Raw genomic sequence first — 17922 nt, forward strand, 5'->3', positions numbered from 1 at the left:
CCTAACAAGCACGCTGTAAAAAAAAAAATTATCCAGATTGCAAACAACATCAGAACTCCAACACACCTACCCTTCCCAAACACCTAAAGGGATCTCTTTAGGCCAACACATCTAGTCACTGAATAGCCACACAGGAAAAAGTAAACTCATCTAATCTTCAAGCTAAAACCTTCCTCGGTACCAATTCCCATGACAATGAAGGCAGGCGTTGAACCTCCTGCTCCACGTAGGGTATTTTGCCACAAGCATTTCACTACACAAATGCCTGGCACATTCTTTAACTGAGCACTGAGGCTGACAGATGAAAACTCATCTCAACTCAGGGTTCATTCTTAAAAGGTCCAGAGCTCCTTAAAAGTGTTCTCTAAGCAAAAAGTTGTTTGGGATGCTCAAAACACTTCTGAAGGCACATTGCACTGAATCCTTGCTGCCTTTCTGCTACTGTTTCCTGGCTGGATGTGGCAGACTCCAGAGAGCTAAAGCACCTTCGTCATTACAGAAGCAACCTAAGACTGGACTTCCCTGCAGGCACCATACTTTCCATGTAAATACAGGGAACATTGCATCCTATAGGACACAGATGTATCACATTACAGCTGATTAAGTGCAACTGCTAATTGTAAACTTCCTTTGAAAACAGAGACATTTCCATCTGATGAGCACTACCCTAGAAAAGGAAGTCACAAAGCACAGTCAGAGATAAATACAATGCACTAAAAATGCTCTCTCTTTGTGTTCCCAACCTAAACTGAAAATGAAGATGGAGCCTGTGGTCACATATTGCTCTCTATAGTTGTAAGGGAATTTATCTATATTGGCTTCTGCTGTTCTAGGTCAGCATCGTAATCACACTGCTTCTCTGAGAGAGGAGCACAGGACACGAATCTGTATGCATCTCAGTTACCACTGTTAGTAGCGTAACAGCCCTGGCTAGTTTTGTAACAGTGATAGAGGAAAAAAGGCCTTCTGAAGTTCAAACATTCAGCATGGAACATGCAAGAAGATAGATGTGCTTTTCCTTGTTCCTATAACGGTGACAAGAGGAGTTAGCTGACCATCTAATCCTTCCTCTTTCCTTCCCCTAACTGTACTAGGAATTCACGCTTTCATCAGCAATTAGTTGATGTTTTAGGAAGCTTTTGGTTCTAGAAAAACAGAGGTGGGCCAACATGTTTCAGATGTGTTGGACCAGCGTGTTCTGTGCTTTTACTCTCATTCAGTTATCTGTCTTTGGAGCTGTAGTTGAAAGAAACTCCATTTCTGATGGATCCATTCGTGAGGGTTTTAGGATTCTCTCTTTCAATCTTTTCTCTGCTGAAGATAGTGTCCTGATCACTGTCAAACTCTGACTCAGAGACCATCAGACTGGAGTTGTGTTCTGTACTTCTGTGTTTTATACCTGACAATAAAAAAGCAAAACAAGCTCATTAGGAAGATTTCACTTTTTAGTAACAACTAACCGTCCTCTCCTCTGCTGTGATATGAAAGATAAGTGAAAACATTCTCTGCAATCCAGCATAACAGCGTGCACCACTGCCACCACAGATATAAGAACTGGCCTAGGAGGTATCATATACTGTCAGACAGATACTCTTCTGATTTCACTGCAGGCCAATCGGTTTATGGCTCTGAAATGTGAATATATGCATTTAAATTTGAAACAATTAGATGGTCTTAGTACATAGCTAATGCACTTTTAATAGCTTGAATCTGGAAATTAGTCTGTCCACTCAACTATCTGATTAACAGAAGTGGCAACGAAAGGTCATGGTTTCTACAGAAATGTTATGTCTGTCTTTCTAGGACAGCAGTTTTGCAGGATGATTTTATTTCCCTGGATTTCAATATTTCCCCTGCTAAAAACTGAAACTCAGTAAATCAAAATATATGTGAATAGAGGGTAGCAGCTGAAGTCTACTGATGTTTAACAGTGCACTTATGGGCCAAGAGGGAACTGCTGCGCAGCAATAAAAACAGCTCCAAATTAAAGTGTGTGCAGGGGAGAAGGGGTTACATGGAGAAAGTCTGTGGGACAATTAGATGTTCTAAATTAACATTAATGAAGAAGCTCAGAGCAGTGGCTGAGCCCAAGGCCTCACGAAAGAAATGAAGTGATTCTCCCCCAACCATTTCATTGTCTATGCTTGCCTCTGCCATTCCCAAACTTGTAGGCCAGCTTCTGGGCTCCTCCTGACTGCAGGTGTCAATTCAAATACATTGACTGTAAGCTTGGTAGATGAGTTCCCAGCTGAAAAAGATAGCGCTTACCATATTTGGGTCGTAGCTCCATTCTCTCCTGCTCATCTATGTTATCTAGGATGGTATATTTTGTTTTCTTTCTTATCTTCGTCCTCTTTCTGCTAAAAAGAAAGTTACCGCAAAGACATTTAGTTCTCATGAACACACAAATCCGCTCCCTCTCCCTTTTCATACACATAGCTACCCCAATATACAGAACCTCATTGTACTCTCTCACCTCCACTTAAAAAGAGTTGTTCTAGCTTATACCTGTATAAAGCAGCTGTACAACCTGGACCAGAGGGTATAATTTGTTTTCTCTCTGATATACAAAGATGAAGAAAGCAAGAAAGATTGACTTGCTTTCCTAGGCCACAGGGTTCAGTTTGTTCAATTTCAACACAGTAACTAGACACAAGGTAGACATATATTCGTTTCCAAATAAAATTTCTGGAAGAATTGGTTAGTCCCCAATTTTTTTTTTTTTTTTTTTTTAACTGAGAGAATTTAAGTGGTGCTTGTCTGGTTACACTTAGAGAAGACCAGACAAAAATGGAGATTGGCTCCCTCATATATATATATATGCAGGGACAAAGCCCTACTGGTCTGTAGGCAAATCCCCACCTGTTCTTTCTTTATTTAAATCCTTCCCCAGCATCTACTTCCATAATGCTGCAAACATCATCATCTCTATGTTAAGTTTCAGCTATTTGCAGGAGTTACTCATCTGCTCATTAATACAGAAGGAAAAGTCCTGGAGCTAGAGGAAGAGACACAGAACTGTTTGTTGTATTGGATCAAGAGGGAATGAACAAAGGATTTCGGCGTAGAAATAAGGGCATTCATGGATGAAACCAAAGGGGCACCTCCTAGAAGATGCTGTCAGACCTCAGGCATTTTTCTGGCCCTCTTTCTCATAACTTTGCAGGAGGTGGGACATGCCCTTTGTCAAGGCAAGGATTGACTGGCAATGTCTGGACAAGCACTCCCATCCAGATTGCACAGTTCACAGTGAAGAAGCCAACTACTGCTCAGCTGACATTACAGCAACAGCCAGCCACTCAACCTCCCCTTACAGTCTTCTAAAAAATGGGAGTTCATTTGGCAACTCAAAGCCTTTAAAACCTCCAACACTGCAGCCAAACCTTGGACTACAGTGTATCTTTTTCCTGCAGTTTCCACAAGGCAAAGGGCATCTCTTGCCATTCTGTCCTGTGCAGCATTTCCCTCCTCTTTTTTACACATATCTTATCAACCAGCCCTCACTCTCTGGCACAAGCCGTATGAGGACAAAGGACAGAAGCAGCTGAACTCCGTAAACAATCCCTTTCTCAAAGCCACACAAGCCTGTGAGGCTCCACCCCACACTGTGGGGGTGGAGTGGGACACACTTCTATTTAAACCTTTCTAACAGCACTGTTCCTTCAACCATAAAAAGGAAATCGGTATCAACTCCCACGCATTTCAAACAGCATCCTTTACATACTGCAAAGACACCCTAGAAAAAGCTGAAAATCCAGAAAGATTTTGACAGCATTTCATTTTTGCTAACACCTGAACAAGCTAGCTATTTGCTTGGCTTTTTGAGCAGCAGCAAGAACACTTGTGCTAGTGACAGAACTTGCAGGGGCTTGTCACTTGAAAGAGAATTTCTTATCAGCTCACTAGGAAAGACTGGAGGTGGGGACAGAGAGGAAAACAACATACAGTAGTAGGCAAATCTGTTTAAGGAAAGAGGAAACAAGAAGTTTGCATGACTGAGATCACTGGAGTACTCCTTGCTTGTCAGCCAGATGCAGCCCACATGTCCACCCTTCCTGTCCAAGGGAGACACCAGGTTGGGAGCAGCTCCCTTCCCACGGCCTAGAACACTCCACTGTCAGTGACCTTCAGGACATGCCTCTTCTTTCTTAGCATGGAGTACCTGGAGGACTCAGTGGGAGACCATGCACATCTGCAGTATACTCTCACCATTTTAACCTAAATTATCTTTTAATATGAAGGATACTACAATATCAGCTTTTTGTTTTTTGAAATGCAGAAGAGCACAGAGCCAGAAATGGATACTCCTTTTTTCAATGAAAGTGTGTCTATACAGAAATAGCTACAGGAAGCTCCTCACATGTCGGAAAAGAGTTCAGTGGTTTAGTGCTAAGGACTGGACTAAAATGTGGCAGTTGTGTGCAGTTTTTGCATATACCCCATCAAAAAGAAACACAAATCATGTACCTTTTGCAGCAGCAGATGCAGAACCAGGCAAGCCCTACCATGACCACAATCAAAATAAAAACAGATACAGTCACATAGAGTATACTCCACTCTGAAAAAAGAAACACAACAGTACTTTGTAAAGTAATAAGAATAGGATAATTTTTAATGCAACTCTATTAACATAACCAATCCTGAGGAATGGGGAGTAACAACAGGAACTTAGGAAAACTTAGCACCTTCATATTCTCAGAAGAATCCCTAAAAATTCTTAAGCTTCCAGATTGAAAGTGCACGTTTGAAAATTTTCTTCCACTTCAATACCTTTTACCATCCTAAGATACCTGAAGTCTATGTGGGAACTGAAAGTCAAGAGGGCATGGTTACAACCTCAGTTGTCATTCTCTAACTGAAATAAACATAGGTGTACTCCGGGTCTGGCATTTTAGTAGTGCTTTGAAAGAGCAGCTGATTAGAGATAGATCCTTCTACCCGCACGCTTACATTTGTAAATCCAGGAAAACGAGAAGGATACAGAGAGATGTGCGATAATGTGAACTCCAACATGCGTATACTCATTATTTCAGTGTTATTACTACACTTTGGAACAACACAGCATTAGGGCAGGTCTGCAGGAGGTCCCAGCCTCAGGCTTAAAACCTACTGTCCCATTTTGGTTGGTCAATCAGTCTTTGCCCACTAACAGACAGACACATGGCCCATGGTTACTTAATGGCTTGTAGCAAGCTCCTTATCAATTTCTATAGATTTACTTGAAGACTAGTCCATTGCCTAGCAAATGTCTCCAAGTCTGCACAGTACCAAGAGTTGAGCTTTATTTCAACTTAAGTAGAAGATCAATTTAGTTGATCTTAAATTAAAACTATTAAATATTTGAAACAGAGAGGCTTAGCTGATATGTTAGATGTGCCACAGAATATAGACAAGATTAAGCTGGTGAAACTAAATTGCATTTCCCAGGTGCAATAGGCAAACAGAAAGAAACAGTGAAATTAATCATGCTAAAAAGCTGAGGTTTTAAAGGTGACTATATTGGTTAGTCCAGAACACTGGTGTTTTCTTTCCTTACATCAGATCATACTTCTGGCACGGAAGCATCAACGACCCACTCAAAGAATCTAAGTTGTTGCCTCTTTTTCAGCTTTGCAACAATCAGATGGATACTACTCAAAAGCTTTGCAACGCCCACGCTATTCAACAACCCTTCCAACTGGCCCCAAATTGTTGCAAGATCTCTCTCCCATGACAACGTTTTCATGCTTTTTTCCTCAAATAGTGGTAATTTTTAAAATTTAAACTTTTAAAATATTTTAAATATAGGCTACTACTGTCAAGACATTATCATTTCAAGATGTTATTCAAATACCTTTCTATAGAAAGATATTGCTGGGCTAGAAAACAAAAAGACTGTTTTAGTCTTCCCTCAGCATCTACCTCCTAAGTACTCCCCATTCTGACAGCAAATAATCAACAAGTCTCACAAGATGAAGAGTTATTCTTGAAATACATCCCACAACACCCAAACTCACCACAATTACTCTCTCCATCATTTAGATAACGATGAATCAAGTTTTCCATCCACAGCTGGTAGCAAATGCAGCGCTTTGTTATGGGGTCACAGTGTCCATGTCCAGAACATTTTAAAAGACAGGCTAAGAACAAAACCAAACATAGGGTCAGTTGTGTAAACAGACAACTTGTCACGCATCCTCTTACTGTGAGACTAGATTGGTGGTAAAGCATCTAGTTCATAACATCCTGATATTTTTTAAATCTCCCTTTCCTTTTGTGTTATGTGTTAAACAGACTTACAGTTCAGCAGACTGCTGTGAAGTGAAAGATGAGAATATATCTTATGTATACAATATTGAAATTGTATGCAAGTCAAGAACAGTTTATTCTAACCAGAAGTAAAGATGAGTTGAAATTGTGGAATTCAAGACCTGATCCTTTCTTTATGACATATTTGTAAGAACTTCTGAAGTACCTGAGAACTGAGGAATATCAGCATTCTCAGGTACTAGAAGACAAGCATCGTACCAATAAACTAGAGCGTATTTCAGTATTTCAAAACTGAATTACAGCATCTGAGACCAGAACATTCGCATACCTCATACACTTATAGTAGTAGCTATTGCCAGATCAATGTGTCATATCAGACTAAAATAAAAAGTTATTCCCCTTAAAACTTAGGGTAGCAGATTTGCTATGCCAAGAAAAACATTAATGCATATTTTCAAGTGACACCTACACATTTTGGTAATCCAAGTAGATTTACAATAGAACAACAGTCCTTTCAACAGGTAAATAAAAACAGAATTTAATACAGAATCAATGACTATTTTATTGCCAGAGCTCGTTCACTTTGTTTGCATTTGGATCATTATGTCCTGATTTTAAATTATGGAGAAGTCATATCTGTAATATCTGAGTATCATGAAGGGTTCACATTATTAGTGAAGTTTAAAATAGGCTTAGAAGTTCAAGCATCTTTTTGGAGAAAAGAAAAAGTTCATTATAAGAAACCCCAGTGGCCCCTCTACATTGCAAATATTAGAAGACTAGGTTATAACACAGTGATCACCTGACCATTTTGCCCAACGTAGACAGACGAAACCAAGTTACATTACAAGCCTATTACTGAATACTAAAAGCCTTGAAGGAACCAGAGACATGAAACATTCTATATTATGGCTATATTAAGCTTTGCCCATCTTCCAAGAAAAGATGGTATGAGTGGGATATCTTTATCCTCATTCCCCAGGCCTTTCTGACACAGACAAGATCAAGATATGCTTTTGCCTGCTGTTACAGATGAAGTCTTTTAAAAGAACACAAGTAACTGGCACGAGTCTACCACAAATGAACAAGCATTTTAAGTATCGTCTTCAACGTCGTCTTTTGGAAAGCTACATCCAAGCCCAGACACCAGACGGCAGACAGAAAGCCTTCATGCACTGTTTCCAGGTGCTATGTTAGCCAAATGCCTGCAAAGTTCCGAGATGAGCAAGCACGATCCAAAACATACCAGCTGTGTCAACCCGCAGGACTTTAAAAAGCAGAAAGTCAGCCTTCTCTTTCAAAAGCTGCACATGCAGAGTTCGCGAGACATCTGATGCCTGAATCACCTTGGAAGGATGCCCGTTCTGCACGTAGAACACAACCGCGGTGCTGCAGAAAGAACAGCTAAGGTCATGACTGCTGTCAAAGATCACTTTTGTCAGGCATTCAGTTTACAGCCTTTGGTTTTGTTTGTTTCTAGAAAGCAAATGTCACCACTGATAAAGATTAGGGAACTCTGTCCCTGGATCAGTCAACTCCATCCAAATGCCATGGACTTCATTCTGAGCCAGGAGCACCAGCAGTTCTCTTGCTTCATAGTTACACAGAAGAAAGGTGAGGACAATAGCAAATGTAATTCGCTCCTTGGTCTTCCTGACTCTCGCTTTAAGAGAAGTGTATATATACATTTGCTTTCCCCACTCTCATCTAGAACCTGTCACAAAGCACTCTGAAGCAGTTTGAGTAACTTTAGGAAACTGAATTTAAGAGGAGGAAAAGCTCAGAAGCAAGGGAGCCAGAGAACTTCATGTGGGAAGTTCCAACCCCCCACCCCAAGTTGGTTGTTGTTGATCTCATCCTGTTATCAGACACTTCAGGGAACATCTTTATCTGAAAAGCAGTAATTGGAAGCTGAGATTAAAAATACCATAGCTATAAATGCTATATTTTCCAAACTGTTTGTTTTTAAATTTTAAAGAGGTTCCTCGAGAGCTAAACAGACACCAAAATGGGTTCTAAATTACCAAGTAGTTAACAAGAAGTAATTTAAAGATAACTCATGTCAACAGGTTCTACCAATCATGCTGAGAAGTTTCTCTGGGTACACACAGCCATCTCTAGCCCTCTGCACCAAGCAGAGGGGGTATTTCTACTTCAGAGTAAGATACCACACTTTGGAGTATCCACTGTGTAGTTTTCTCTGCAAAAAATGGATTTTTATCACCAGTTACCTGGGAAAATGTTTATAAAATACTTAGAATATCAAAACCTTAGAGAGGAAGTAGAAGAAAAGGGGAATAAAACAGGTTTGATCAGATACAGCTGGAACCTTATTTTGAAATACAATACTTGCTTCACTATGAGAAAGTCTGTCTGTCTCACTCCATCCAGCATTTGGGAAAAATAATAGCACTGTATGGAACAAAGACATTGAAATATATGCATGTGCTTTCTTTAAAGGAATAAATAAAAAACCTGTGCAGATAATTTTTCATTTTTTTTTTTAAAACCAAAACACTTCAGTTCTGAGCCTCCAGAGAGCTTACTTCATCAATTTTCTACCACAGCAGAAATTCACCTTTTAAAGTACATACTGTTGAGTGCTATAACATTTTTTGTCAACTTCGAAAAGATTATTTTGCAACTAATTATGAGCTGTGAAAGAGTCAATGAAAATCACAAATCTTCCTGGCACAGCAGGATATCTTTGTACCTTATATCTGAGTAGGCTTGTATCTTCTGAACTTTGATATCTGAATCCAAAACATTCAGCAATACAGCCAGCTGTCTCACCAGGGTGTCCTTCTGCTGTTCACTCAGCTGTCCCACTCCAACTTGCAGAATCAGCTCCACCAGACCATTCCTTTTGGGATCTGACAGAAGAACATACTATTCTTTCAAAGCCTGGCAAATATTTCAGTACCAACTGAAGACAACATGCAGTACTCAAAAGTATTTATTAGTACTGTACTTTCCTGCATAAAACCCCATATCCCTTATAACTCAAGCCTTTTGTGTTCTTAGAAAAGTACTTAACCTGTATTTTCACATTCCCTCTGAAACAAACCTGGTGGGTCCTAAGATAGCAACTCAGCTTATCAGTTGAAAGAGAGCACTTCAGTGTGTACTTCAGTTCAGCGTTGATACATTTCTGTGCAGAATAGCAACTTCTGTTCCCCTAAATGCTGCCACCTTAAGGTCAGAGGTAAGCACTAGGTGAGTCTAATTCTTAAGTTCCCTGCTAGTTAACTACTACTGGCTACCACCCAGGAAAAGGGAGGCAAAGATGGACTTATATGGTAGCATGCAAGACTGTGTGAGCGAGTCTAAATGAGGATGGTCAATTTGAAAAATAGCAAATATGTTTACCTTCACAAACTGAGGGTTCTGTTAAATAATACTTGAACTCCTAGAGTGCCTTGCAAACAAAACAAGCTTCACAGATATCCAATGAGAATCCTGAGCCAATTGTGATTACATTCAACAATAAAGTGAGGAACAGAAATGAAATCATTGCCCAGGAACCAGACAAACAAGAAATCTCTGACAGACCCAAGATTTCAGACTAATTTCCTGAAACCTCAACTTATGCTTCCATCACATAGCCATTTTAGCCTGCATTTGAAAACAAGTCTATATATGAGTAATATCAAACCATGAAAAGACAATTTTAAAAACCCTGAAATTCTCTGAGGTTTTTGTCCTTCAGGATGAAAGGAGGAAAACAAGCATAAAAGCACACTTTCAACCATCAAACACACAATTGCAACGTTTGTACCTAAACTTAATGCTCAGCTCCCATCTCTTTCCATTGGCCAAACTGATCAACCATCAGAAAAAAAAGCAACAGAAACCTACAATGAATGAAAAGCAACAAAAACCTAATGAAAATATTAACTAAGTATGATTTTTATTTATGTATGGTTCCAGTAAGGCAATGGTGTAATTAGTAGTTAAGAATCCTGACATGTCTTCTTCTAACACACTCAGGCCTATTGAGAGAACAATAAGAAGGTAAGGAAGAGAAACACCTGTTTGCTTTGTGTTTTAACTTGAGAGAATCTTGTCACCACTGAAATAAGTGAAAAGGAGAACAAAGATGAGGTATTCACAACGTATCGATGACCTTTTAATTGTCATACCAGGCCGCACTTCAACAGTTGCTGAATCAATGTCTGAATCTCCTTTAGCATCAGTCACTTTCAAGTGAAAAGTATAGGTTCCTTCCACCAGATTAGTTAGCTGCAGTACTGCCTCGTGGTCTGAGCCATGGATCACATCCTGCAAAAAAAGGTACTGGGATGATTATACCCTCAGAGAAAGTTGCAGGTGTGAGTATCAAGCCGGGTATCTGGTCTGACAGTGTGAGTTCTTGCTTGGTTTTTGGGACAAACGTGACCTACCCACAGTTTATAGCAGAGTAATGCAAATTTGGAAGTGGCAGTTAATGAGGATGTCTGCACAGTATGGGTATTTTCATTAAAAAAACCCAGACAGAACAGCTGACATTCTCAAGTACTCATCTGCTTGAAAAGCTGAGACAGCTACATTATTATTTCTCATTTTTACTCCAGTATCCTTAGTTCTGCTTTCTTAACTCCCGAATTATTTCCTTTCCTTGGAGTTCATGTATTTCCAACTATTACCTCTGCCAGCTATATTTAAGCTAAACCTCTTCAATTCTTCTCATAGCCTCAACTGAATTGCTTCCAGAAGCTTTGTTATCATTTTGCTGTTTCTCCTCTCCCAGTTCTTGCTGATTTGCCACTGTCTTCCTGACTACAAAGAGCTGTCCGCACCACTTTGTGCGGATAGGCAAAAGAAGTTATCACACTTTTAGTAGCTGACACATAAACTTCAGTTTATCATGAGGTACTTCTGCTGTCTGCCCCCACTCGGAGAGTAGACTCCACTGCCCTAATGACCCAGGCTATTCACCATGGTCTGCCAGGCAACATATCCATACATCTAGCACCAGACACCATTTTTATCTTAAACTGCAAGTTTTGCCTCATCTGGTACCAGACATGATTCCTTAGTCTTTATCGGTACTTCTTGCTCTCTCACACCCTTCCTCCTTTGGAATATCTGGATTTCAGATTATTTTTCTCTCAAACACATTAACTTAGTACTATCAACAATTACTCTTCAAGACACACAACTTTATTCTTCTGTCTTGAGTCTTTCCCAACTAAGTCCACACTGCTGCAGTCCTCTTACTTAGCTACCATAGTCTACAGCCGTACTGAAAATATCACAAGCCCCTTGAACCAAAGCACTAAAGGGAGCAGGGGAGACAAACCAGGAACAGACACCATGCCTCATAGCATCTTATGAGTCGTACCTGCTTGCCATGCTGCAGTGACGCTACATGCATAACAAGAGCCGAATTTGACTTGTTACAACACCTTCAAGAAACTTACCCCAGCTGCTGGGCTTTGACCATCCCGGATCCACAAATACGACACAATCCCCTGGTCATCAGCAGACCTTGAGCCATCCAAGGTAACAGAGTTATTTGGAAGCACTAGAACATGCTTCCCACCAGCATGCGCCCGGGGTGGACTGTTGTTTTCTAGCCATAAAAATAGTGGAGGAGAAGGATTTGCTTTCAAAACATGCAAAATGTGACGTGCCATTGCCAATAAACCCACACTGCAATTCTTCACCTGATGATTACAGGCAGTAACAACAGAATCTCGAGTCAAAGGTACAGGGGAAGGATGAGTGGGTATACAGAATTTGGCTCCGGGATTATTACAACCTGACAAAAGCAGAGCTGCACCGTGAAGAGAATACCAGTAAGAGGTACCATCCAAAAAGATCTTTTTCAAAAAACATTGTGGGATACTCTATTTACAGTCTCACAATAACTTAAGCATCAGATCTTCTCAGTCAAGCAAGAAGATTTTCTGCCTACTTGGAAACACAGCCCAGCATGACATCACCACGCTGGGCTCTTCTCATCTTGAGAATCACTTACTACCTAGCAGAAGCTTGTGTAAGGTCTTATATCTTCACAGTGCCTGTATTTAGGCAAAGTACAATCAGGAAACTTAAGAGTAAACCCAGTTCCCGAATGCTGTTTGCTTACTGCTAGCAGTGAAATTAAGGCATGCATTGGGAGTTTGGCCAAAAACCACTAAAGAAACATGAACACATTTGCTTTCCAGAAACCAGACATCACTGACTTTTGTTTATAACACAACTGATAAGACCGAGCTCCAGGAAGCTGTGAGGCTGAGTGGAATACCTGGCTGGTCTGAATATTAGGTTAGACATAAATAATTCAGTTTGGGGCATGTCTCCAGGGCATTGGCTGTAACTCTGTTCTTTAGAACAGCAGAGTTCTCTGTGATACAAGTGATCTTCTTGTCTCTTCCAAATAAACCAGCTGATTAAACTTGGCTATTGGAGCACTGAATATTTTTAATATTGAACCTGTGACTGTAGTCAGTACATACTGTGGCTACACTTCACAGCATGAATGAGACCATGAGACACATTTGGGCAGAGCTGTTGCCATATGTTTCTGACTAAAAACCTAACTGAAACTCTGAAACAGTTCAACCAATGATGCACATGAGTAAAACTGAGTCCAGTTTCCTCTCCAAGATTCATTTGTTCTGCAGTGATACCAAGTGGAAAAGAAACAAGGTTGCACTGTTTTCAAGAAAGTCAGCAGCTAAGATTCTAATGCAACTCTACTATCATTTCATAAATGGTATAGGTACCATACCTGCAGAGCCAGAGTGCATTGCTCCCCTCAAAAAACAAGGTATGCAACAGAAAGTCAAACTCTGGACCAAACAAGATTGGAAATGTATTACACCACCTTCTTTAAAAGGAGGTATAGGCCCATGGAGATTGCTAAAATCACTCCCTAAAGAACATCAGGCAAAAGATGGCTGGATTATCACCACCGGCAAACTTGAGGATGCAACATAAGTCAAAGCTATGAAATCTGTCAGAAGTACCTGACAGTACCTCTGTCAGAAAAGCAATGAAGCTGGTGAAGGGTCTAGAGAACAGGCCTTACAAGGAGCAGCTGAGGGAACTGGGGTTGTTTAGTCTGGAGAAAAGGAGGCTCAGGGGAGACCTTATCGCTCTCTACAACTACCTGAAAGGAGGTTGTAGCGAGGTGGGCGTCGGTCTCTTTTCCCAAGTAACAAGCGATAGGACAAGAGGAAACAGCCTCAAGTTGCACCAGGAGAGGTTTAGATTGGATATTAGGAAAAATTTCTTCACTGAAAACGGTTGTCAAGCATTGGAACAGGCTGCCCAGGGAAGTGGTTGAGTCACCATCCCTGGAGGTATTTAAGAGAGGTGTAGATGTGGTGCTTAGGGACATGGTTTAGTGGTGGACTTGGCAGTGTTAGGTTAACAGTTGGACTCGATGATCTTAAAGGTCTTTTCCAACCTAAACAATTCTATGATCTCACACAATAAGCATTATTATCCTAAAGCCTCTTCTACAGCATGCATATTGGGGGGGGGGGGGGGGGGATTAAAAAACCACCACAGCAACTGTTTCTCTGTATTAAATAACCAAAATAAATATAGATCTTTTAATGTTAAGTTTTTAAGTGGAAATTGGTATACTCCGAGACCTCACTTCTTGGATGATACTTAAAACCCACAGTAAAATCGCTTTTCTGCTCAAAGCTTAACTTCGAGAAAATAAAAACATATCCTCTTAATGAAGTAGACACACCATAGTCAAAAATAGTATTTTGGAGCACTTTTATTACAACTAATTCTGCATCTATTTGACTTTAAAAAAGCTTGCAGTAAGCAAAGTTAATTCTACCAGTCAGTCACAATACTACTTTATTACAAAACAGCAGTAACTCTTCTCGAATACCCTTGAAATATGACAACAAATACATTATTCCCTTTCTGTTCCGATTTCCTTTACATTCTGTCAGTGATTGAATTAACTGGCAAGTTGCCTACCATATCCTAAGAAGCAGCAACTAGGCTTACCTTCCTTCACAGTAATAGATAGCACAGATGTACTGCTTAAGCCCTGTTGGTCTTTCACGGTCAGCCTGAAGCGATAGGTACCAACCTGAAGACCAGTCACAGTTGCTATTGCTTTGTCACTGTTCTCCATCTGTACAGAGCTTGGTCCACTGAAACAAAACATCTCAGAAAAATAATCCTGCACAGCCAGTCAAATTGTTCTTTCAGCAGCATCACTCACGCCATTTGCTCTTATGTATATTGTAGTTCTACCACCACTATAAGCACTGATGGTTAAAGAACTATGAGACATGAGTTTAGTTCAGAGAATTCATAAACCCGTTTTTTCAAGACATTCAAAGCACCCAAGCATCACATACCCAGTTATTAGAAGAGCAGAAAATGCATCCCAGAAGTTCAGCCTCCTCGCTGTACTATTTCATGGGAGCATGCAAACACTGTTGCTCTAAGAGCCACTCACAACATGTACAGGGTGCCAGCAAACCTCTTCCTGTACCATAGATATGACAGCTGCATAAGCTAATACCTTGTCCTTTTATTGAGGATCAATTAGTTTTACACATAAACATACAATTACAAACTTCAGTAAAACATTTTCAATCATCATTCAAGAGTGCTTTAGTCACCTACTATTGAAAGCTCAGGCTAAACAGATTGTCAATTTACTTCATTATTCAACAAACAAGTGACCAAGAAACCCTAGTTCTAAGCACTGATGGGAAAACTTTGTACAGTACAGGAGGGTACCCAAGTCTGTTACTCGCTTTTTAAACAGGAGACATGGAAGTTCCTGTTATTTTCTCTTAACTTTGTAACAGTAGGCCTCAAAATGACACATTGCAAAACATAGGCAGAGATTGCCTAAGCTTTCCAAGTTGGAACTTAAAATTCCTGTCTCTTACCCTATTACCACCTGAGCAGGAAGATCCTCAAAGCAGTTCTCAAACAGTACATCACCCAACACAATTGCGTAAGAGGCTCTGGCACCCAATCACTTTCACTTTGTTCTCTATTTTACTGGAGATTAGTAAAATCTCTAGATACCTGATATTTTCCCAATGATAGAAGACAATGCCTTGGTCATCTTGGCTTTTGCTTCCATCCAGTGTAGTACTTTCTACTGGGAAGGTCAATTCCTTGTCAGGGCCAGCCACTGCTACTGGAGGACTGTTATTTTCTGTAAAAATAATATTTAGTGTATGACATTTGCTAGGTAGTCACTGGCAAGGATTGCCAATCAGAGGGAAGATTTTACACAGGATATTATATTACAAATCTGACATATTGGCTCAAAGGCACAAATCACAAGCATAACATGCACCAGCCAGCAGAAAATACTAGGTGGGAGAGACCAGCTCTGCAACAAGCCAAATCCCACAGCAAGTACTTCCCTTTTTCACAGTTATATCTGAAGGCACAGTCACATTCCGAGAATTTTGCAGCTTTCTCAATGCATTGTATGAAATGTTTTATAAACAAGAGCAGTGGAGTATTCTCCTGGTTCCAGCACTGCATCCCTTTCAAAACCACCCACAGGAATACGGTTCTTTGCCCTCAAAGACAACACTGGTCCAGGTTTTCTGCTGCTCAAGGTCAGCATGACACCACTAAGTTAATGCCAATTTAGAGCCTTTGAGGATTTAGTGCAGAAACATAACCTATTATTCTGTTTTCAACCTCTGCTTTTGTGGCATGGTAAAACTGGCAATGCCACCTTTTTCCTGGATATTTATTTACCCTTAGACTTGACTTCAGCAATAGCATCTTTCTAGTTCCACACTATAACAAGTCTAAAAGGCACGACCACACACTGTAATTCCAATTCATGTTCTTGATTTCTGCAGTAAATGCCCCTGTAAAGTCTTCCCAGAAGGGGTCATCTAGAAAAAGATGTGTAATAAGCAACAACAGGAAGATAAAATGTTGCCCCATGGTGGAACGTGAGACCTTCAGATAGGCAGAAAAAGCCACTTTGGATGTAACAGGCAAGCACATTACAAAAAAGCATTAAAAAAATTTCATGAGGCCTGGACCATTTGGGCCCATTCATCACTCAGCTCCCAAATCTAAACAAACATGTGAAAGATGCAGCTTTTGAAAATTCCTTGCTTGACACTTTCCTCTAGAAACTGCAATGCAATTCTAGTGAGAATTCAACTCACACAAGGATTCTTGAAGGAAAACTGCAAAACAATAAGAAAACTGAGCAAAGCACTGATTGATACTCTGAACAGCTTTGCAAAACAGACTTTGTAGAATATTAAACTCAAGAGCTACATTTTAGCTTTTAGAAGTACACCCAAACACATCTCTGTGCAGGTTGCCTTACGTAATCAGGCCGGTGTGAGCCCTCAGGATCACCACCTGGACTTTCTATGATTCTACACTTGTTTTAACTGTTTGCTTTGACAGAAAACGGAGGTGGAAGAGTCCTTGATGCAGGGATACTGGACATTCAGACTGTCATCTCAGTGGTGCAGTGCGGGGAGATGAGGCATTCAAGGACAGTGCTAAGGCATCAGGCAGGCCCACCCCTGAGGGACTCAGATGTGCCCGCAGCTGACTTACCAGGCTGTACGATCAGTGTGACCTCAGCTGTGGACCGCTGCCTTGCAGAGTCTGTGACAGTCAGCTGAAACGTATAATCTCCTTCCTGCATTGCAGATAACTGGAGGTATGGCGTCCGCACTCCCTACATGGCGTTTATAAAGACAGAGCACGAGATAAAACAGAAATGCTCATGTATTATGAAAGGTCTTACAGAGCAAATGTGAAGAAAAAATAAAATTTGTTTTAATTCATAAACACAGTGTTTAATCAAGCAGTTTAAGCACCTTGTAGACAAAGAGGAGACTTAAAACTTGATGCACAGACAGATGTAATGTATTCACTATTCCAACTGTCCCTACGAACCCAGAGAAACGTCTATAGACAATAAACCTTAATTTCTTATGTTAGTATAATTACTGCATTATTTCTGAACAACAATAATTGTGAAACACATGGGACTAACTTTCTCAATTAGGAAATTAAACACCGACTGAAATTACTACAACTTATTCCATTTCCTTAGAGATATTTTAAAAACAAACACCACAATATTCTTTAATATAATATTTATAAAAATTTTTAAATGCAAAACCAAGCTTGACTTGATCCCAGCCAGATAGCCTGATGGGAAAAAAACATATTAAACAAGACAACTCTGTCCTGAGTATAGTCTTCCAGCAGTATTAGTTGATACCTATATAAGCTCATAAAATGACTGGGCCCAGCTATAGGTCCTCTTGCTAATAAAATGAACATTTGTGGCATCTCTCATATGAGGAATAGCAAGTCACAATGCAATTAGGGTTTGGTTTTTTTTTTTTTAATAAATATGATAATGAGAACTAAGGGACTTGATAAATGATCAACTAACCAGCAGAGGTACTTGTTACATTGCACTCTAACCGTGGATACCATGTAACACACCTAAGACCAGCATCCTCAGCTTTAGGGACATGAAAAAGACTACTAGGCTCTTGAAAAGAAACTGTAAAATGCTCTTGCATTTCCACATTAAATACTCAATGAATCCATCGGATATCTCAAGCAGTCATTCCCTTCTTTCAGGAAGGCTGCTTTAAGACTGAACAGCTCTTAAAAACTGCAAGTTCGGGTTGCATGGATGCCTTTGGAAAGTGT

At 40.2% G+C, this 17922-nt stretch overlaps 1 protein-coding gene across 2 annotated transcripts in view; it reads right to left on the reverse strand.

Annotated features, from left to right (window-relative positions):
• Positions 1 to 330: 330 nt before the first annotated feature.
• Positions 331 to 17922, reverse strand: part of KIAA0319 (KIAA0319 ortholog) — a 34829-nt gene continuing 17237 nt past the window's right edge. For both annotated transcript variants that reach the window (XM_050892550.1, XM_050892549.1), the window contains exons 9-19: positions 16804 to 16927; positions 15280 to 15412; positions 14236 to 14384; positions 11673 to 11824; positions 10392 to 10530; positions 8963 to 9122; positions 7496 to 7638; positions 5997 to 6119; positions 4468 to 4558; positions 2269 to 2360; positions 331 to 1399 (exon numbers count right to left, since the gene is read on the reverse strand). In XM_050892550.1, the coding sequence (XP_050748507.1) occupies positions 1221 to 1399; positions 2269 to 2360; positions 4468 to 4558; positions 5997 to 6119; positions 7496 to 7638; positions 8963 to 9122; positions 10392 to 10530; positions 11673 to 11824; positions 14236 to 14384; positions 15280 to 15412; positions 16804 to 16927 (1485 nt within the window). In that variant the 3' untranslated portion in view covers positions 331 to 1220. The remainder of the gene's footprint in view (positions 1400 to 2268; positions 2361 to 4467; positions 4559 to 5996; positions 6120 to 7495; positions 7639 to 8962; positions 9123 to 10391; positions 10531 to 11672; positions 11825 to 14235; positions 14385 to 15279; positions 15413 to 16803; positions 16928 to 17922) is intronic.

Source organism: Gymnogyps californianus, chromosome 2 (assembly GCF_018139145.2).
Source record: "Gymnogyps californianus isolate 813 chromosome 2, ASM1813914v2, whole genome shotgun sequence".
Classification (NCBI taxonomy): Eukaryota; Metazoa; Chordata; class Aves; order Accipitriformes; family Cathartidae; genus Gymnogyps; species Gymnogyps californianus.